This window comes from Monoraphidium neglectum, assembly GCF_000611645.1.
Source record: "Monoraphidium neglectum strain SAG 48.87 unplaced genomic scaffold scaffold00798, whole genome shotgun sequence".
NCBI classification, from domain to species: Eukaryota; Viridiplantae; Chlorophyta; class Chlorophyceae; order Sphaeropleales; family Selenastraceae; genus Monoraphidium; species Monoraphidium neglectum.
In genome coordinates, this window is record NW_014012830.1 from 1 (window position 1) to 5,582 (window position 5,582).

Below are 5,582 nucleotides of genomic sequence, written 5' to 3' on the forward strand. Positions count from 1 at the left end.
CTCCCACCCCCTCTTCCCGACCCCTCATCCCCCCCAGGCCGACCCCTTCGCCGCATTGATCGAGAAGATCCCCACAACGCTGCCGCCAGCTGGCAGCGTGCTGACCTGGAGCGTCGCGGCCATCTTCCTTCTGGCCCTGTTGGAGCAGGTCAAATTCAGGGTCTCCCGCATCGGCCGCGACGGCAGCCTGCCAGGTGCGTTGTCACATCCCGCGGTCGCGGCGCAGAGCTCGCGCCCGCCCTGCCGCCGCGGCCGCGGGCGCGAGGGTCGGAAGGCGAGCGCGGCCGCGGCGGCCGCGGGGCCGAGGCGCCGGCGGGCGGCGTCGCGTTCGGCGCGTCTTGCCTGGGCCCTGGCGGCAGCTGCGGGGCAGCTGCACAGCGTGCAACAGCGGCCCTGCAGTAGCTGGGCGCCAGTGTTGGTTTTCAGCGTCCGCGCAGCGTCCGCTACAGCCCCCGGGCGCTACAGCCACTGCAGCAGCCGACGTCCCTGCCTTGCTTCCCGAAACGCCCCCGCGACCCAACATGCACGCGCTACGCAGGCCCCGCCGCCACAGTGCCATTCTTGGGCGGCATCGTGGCGATGGTGAAGGACCCGCACGCGTTTTGGGAGAAGCAGCGCGCGTATGCCTTTCCAGGTGCGCGCGTTCCCGCGGGGCTGGCCGTGGCACGCGGGCGGGCGCGGTCCTGGGTCCACGCGCGGGGCCGGTCAGCAGGGGGTGATGGTTCGGGGTGCGGATGCGCGAGAGGGAGCAGCCCAGGAGAGGGGGATTCTGGGCCCGTCTGGCGGATCGGGGTCATGCTGACGCTGCATGACGTCATCGTCGCCGCAGGCCTGTCGTGGAACAGCATCGTGACGAAGTTCACGGTGATGGTGACGGACCCGGCCACCATTCGGCACGTGTTCAACCACAACAGGTGAGGCCCTGCTTTGCGCAGCTGTCCACCTCAAAACCTCGCTGCTGTTTGTGATCAAAAAGGCGCACGCCTCCGTCTCAGTCAGATACCCAGTGATTTGGAATCACCTCCTGGGCGGCGCTGTGCTTTGGCAGCTGCCAAGCTGCTCCGCACCCCGACACGTGGGGCAGGCAGCCCCGTGTGCTCAGCCTTCATCTGTGTATCTCGTCTGTCTGTATGGCAATTGGTCTTTTAATCTATCAATCTCTCGGTGTACCACACCCCCAGCAAGGACACCCTGCTCCTGGTCACACACACAAACACACACACACACACACACACACACACACACACACACACACACACACACACAAACACACACAACGCAAAGTATCTTCATCATTACCTCCCACCCCACCCTCCCAGCAAGGCCCCCCCTCCTTAACACACACACACACACTCTTTCTGTCACTTGTACCAAACCCATCTCCCAAACTATATCTTGAACTATCTCCTTTACTATGTCCCGCCCCACCCTTCCAGCAAGGACACCCTTCTCCTTGACCTGCACCCCAACGCCAAGATGATCCTCGGGACTCGCAACATCGCATTCATGCACGGCCCCCAGCACAAGGCCCTCCGCAAGTAAGGGGAATGCGCTGGCACGGCTGAGGGCGCCGGGGCAGAGGGGGGCCGGGCGCAACTGGGGAGCGGGGCCGCTTCGGCGCAGCGAGGAGGCGCGTGCTTTGGCACTGTGCGGCGGGTGTTGTATGCGGGGGGACTCGCTGGCGGCGCGCGTGCCCTTTTATATGTGTGCGTGCGTGTGTGTTTGTGTGCGTGTGTGTGTGTGTGTGTGTGTGTGTGTGTGTGGTTGCAGTACCAGCGTGAGTGCGTGTGCTTGAAAATTGTGGTGCATGCGTGAGTCGAATATTGTGGTGCATGTTGGCGTTTGACGTGCAGGATCGAACCTGTGTCTTTGAGTCACGATTGCGCTGAACTCACATCTGTGCCCTTCGATTGCCCCCGCAGGTCGTTCCTGGCGCTGTTCACGCGCAAGGCGCTGTCTTCATACGTGGTCAAGCAGGACGCCATCATCCGGCAGCACGTGGTGCGCGCGCGCGCGCGTGTGTGTGTGTGTGTGTGTGTTGTGTTTGCGTATCGCATTTGTGTGTGTACGTGTGTGGCTGTTGTGTGTATGCGTATTGCATTTGTGTGTGTGTGTGTGTGTGTGTGTGTGTGTGTGTGTGTGTTTTCGTCAAATGTTCCTCGTGGGCAGCCATTGCACACCCTGCTACGAAGCCGCAATCTGCAATGCAATGTACCGTGTTGCAATGCAATGCAAGGCAATGGCATTTGCATCTCCCCCCTTGAAAATGGATCACTGCTGACTCTTGCACCCAAACGCCCCCCGCCGTCTGCCGCGACAGGCCGAGTGGCTCAAGATCGCGGGCAGCGGCAGCCCCACTGAGATGCGGCAGCTGGTTTGGGCGATGAATGCCGAGACCAGCCAGAGCGTCTTCCTGGGTGAGTTTGAAAATCTTTCGAATAGTGAGGCGCACAAAAAGGTCTCCAAACTAGGTGGCGTAATCTTTTTGTTCTGCATGTTTTCTCTCCCCCCATCCGCCTGTGCGGCGTGGCCTGTGGGGTGGCTCTCGAGCCTGCCGCTCCGGGGTGATCGGAGTCCCCGTTGCGTGTGCCTGGGGCGCCAAAGGTCCCCTGCCCCCTGTCACGATGGTCGAGCCCAACACAGTTGGGGGCGCTCCTCGCGCCGCCCTCGCTGGTTTTGTCGTGGTCGCCTGGCAATTGCGCTCTTTCAAGGCTGCTTGTTGTCAGCATGGCCACACTGGCACACACTCACACACACACACTCTCTCTCTCTCTCTCTCCCCCCGTGCTGTCTCTCTCTCTCTTTCTCTCCCTCTCCCTCACACACACACATATACTCTTGCACACAACACACACACACATACACACAATCCATCCCAACACCAACCCCAGGCCCCTACCTGGATGATCCAGAGGTGCGCACCGAATTCGGTGTCCGCTACCGCGCCATGACTGACGGCTTCCTGGCGTTCCCGCTGAAGTTCCCGGGCACCGCGGTCTGGCGCGCCATGAAGGGGCGGCAGTACGTCATCAAGGTGCGGAAAGGGCCCAGGGTGACATGCGGCGTTTCACGCTACACAGGCAGGCTGGCGGGTGCGGGCGGAAGCGGGGGAGGGGTCGGGGGCGACGCGTGATGGGGGCCCAGGGTCCAGGCGGCTAGCCGCGGAACGTGTGATGCGGGCCCGCAGCGCGGAAATTGGGTGGCGGCACAGCAGGGGAAGCCGAGCTCTGGGGTCGTTGGGCAGAAGAGGTAGCGACGCAGGCCGTCTGTGGGAATGCGCACAGCAGCTGAGCCTTCGCTGGGCCGTGTAACGTCTGGCCGGCCATGTCTCCCCCTGCATGCCCCCCGGCTTCATCCTGTCTATATCGTCAAGACACACGTGCGCACACACACGAACACGCACCAATGCAACCACTGGCGCATGCCAACACGCCGCACGCTGCAGGTGCTGGAGGGCGCCTCTGCGCGCAGCAAGGCAGCCATGCGGGCCGGGCGGGAGCCCGGGTGCCTCCTCGACTTCTGGAGTCAGCAGATCAACGCAGAGTGCGACGTGAGCGGGGGGGATCGGGGCCGTGTCTTTCTGTCCAGGGGCGGGAGATGAACGGATGTCCTTCCTGTGGCTGCCGGTGGCCGGCGTTGTGTTCGCAGAAATTGGAATTCTTGCAGGGTGCTGACACCTGTGGGCTCGCCGGAACTCTCAAGGCAATGGCCGGCGTGGCCCGCACATTTGGGAAGCTCTCGGACCGAAATACACCTGGATGGCTGTTTTGCTCCTATTGACTCCCTCTCCCTGGTCAACCAACCCAAGGAGGCGGACGCGGCGGGCAGCCCCCACCCCCATTACTCATCGGACATTGAGATGGCCTACACGGTGATGGACTTCCTGTTTGCCAGCCAGGTGCGCCAGCGCAGAGGCACAGGCTTGTGTGTATATGTTTGGGTGTGTGGTTTTTTTCGTTGAGTGTGCGTTTTTATGTTGGTGTGTGTGTGTGTGTCACTTGCATGCACACACAAATTCGCGCTGACACACACACACACACACACACACACACACACACACACACACACACACACACACGCCGCCCTCATCCACTTCACTACACACACAAATCCCACTGCCCAGGACGCCTCCACCGCGAGCCTCATCTGGACGCTGACTCAGATGGCGGAGCACCCAGACATCCTGGAGAGGGTCCGCCAGGTCAGCAGGGCAAGATTAAGAGATTTGTGAACCTGATCCAGCCAGGATCTTGATCCTCTTTAGGTCTTACAAGATCCATGCTGAAGAGTCCAGCTGGCCGCCACGCCACTGCGCACAGAACGCGGACTTCTCGGCCGCCAGCTGACGAGTGGCCTGCTTGACCTGTCGCCTCCGCACACGCACGCACACAAGCACACACGTTAACACACACACACTCATACGAACACACAGTCGTGCACACACACATACATATGCAGGCTCTCCCTCTCTCCCTCTCTCACCCCTACCCCGCCCTTCCACCCGCCCACCCGTTGCCACCCCCACAGGAGCAGCTGGCGGTGCGGCCCGACCTGGCGCGCACCCTCAGCGGGGAGGTGCTGTCGGACCTGCCCTTCACGCGGCAGGTGGTCAAGGAGGTGCTGCGCTTCAGGCCGCCCGCACCCATGGTGCCGCAGGTACAGCGTCGTGTGTCGGCGTGTGGGTGTTGGTTTTGGGTGTGAATCTGGAAAAGAATGTGTGTTTAAGTGTGTGTATGTGTGTGTGTGTCGCCAAGGGGGCAGGGTTGCCTTGATCTTAAACAGCATGGGCGCCCATCCGGCAGCCGATTGGCCTGTCGATTCGTCATGACGCAAGCATCACCGGTTCTCAAATCACATAGATTGACCCTAGAATCCGGCCCGCCGGCGGCAGGGCGACACCCCTTATCCCTTGCCATCATTCCGAAGCGCTCTCGCCTCTCGTCCCCCCTTCTCATCCTTCTCCCTTGACCCCCCAGGTGGCCATGCGGCCGTTCAAGCTGAACGAGGCGTACACCGCCCCCAAGGGGGCCTTCATCATCCCTGACATCGTGTCGGCCTGCCACCAGGGGTTCACCGACGGCAAGGCGTTCGACCCGGACAGGTTCAGGTGCGCATGATTTGCGTGTGTGTGTGTGTGTGTGTGTGTGTGTGTGTGTTTTTGTGTGTGTGTTGTGCGTGCGCGTGCGTGGGTCGTGCATTCTTAATGTCCAGCGTTGCAGTTGTGTGGTTGTGTGCGCGCGTGCTTGTGTGCGTATGGATTTTCTTTGTATGGGCGTGCCTATGTGCACGATTCGGATCGTGTGCCCTTGACAGAGTGCGGTGCTCTTGCTGGGTTCCAGGTTGTGGATTCGGTGCGGCAACCCAAGGTTTCGGCAGTATTGACAATCACACACACATGCACACACACACACACACACACACACACATGCACACACACACACACACACGCACGCACACACACACTCGCACACACACAAACACACACACACGCCATCACACACATCCCCTACGCACACATGAGATCCCACCCCCTCCGACCCCCACCACGACCCCCAGCCCCGAGCGCCGCGAGGACGTGGCCC

General features: G+C 61.5%; 1 protein-coding gene across 1 annotated transcript in view; it reads left to right on the top strand.

The window, feature by feature from the left end:
• Positions 1 to 579: 579 nt before the first annotated feature.
• Positions 580 to 5,582, top strand: part of MNEG_5387 (hypothetical protein) — a gene marked incomplete at both ends in the record, with an annotated part of 6,296 nt that continues 1,293 nt past the window's right edge. The window contains 11 exons of the mRNA XM_014046135.1: positions 580 to 634; positions 830 to 914; positions 1,437 to 1,538; positions 1,923 to 2,001; positions 2,321 to 2,417; positions 2,892 to 3,034; positions 3,446 to 3,550; positions 3,809 to 3,898; positions 4,124 to 4,201; positions 4,528 to 4,656; positions 4,977 to 5,107. Of these exons, the coding sequence (XP_013901589.1) occupies positions 580 to 634; positions 830 to 914; positions 1,437 to 1,538; positions 1,923 to 2,001; positions 2,321 to 2,417; positions 2,892 to 3,034; positions 3,446 to 3,550; positions 3,809 to 3,898; positions 4,124 to 4,201; positions 4,528 to 4,656; positions 4,977 to 5,107 (1,094 nt within the window). The remainder of the gene's footprint in view (positions 635 to 829; positions 915 to 1,436; positions 1,539 to 1,922; positions 2,002 to 2,320; positions 2,418 to 2,891; positions 3,035 to 3,445; positions 3,551 to 3,808; positions 3,899 to 4,123; positions 4,202 to 4,527; positions 4,657 to 4,976; positions 5,108 to 5,582) is intronic.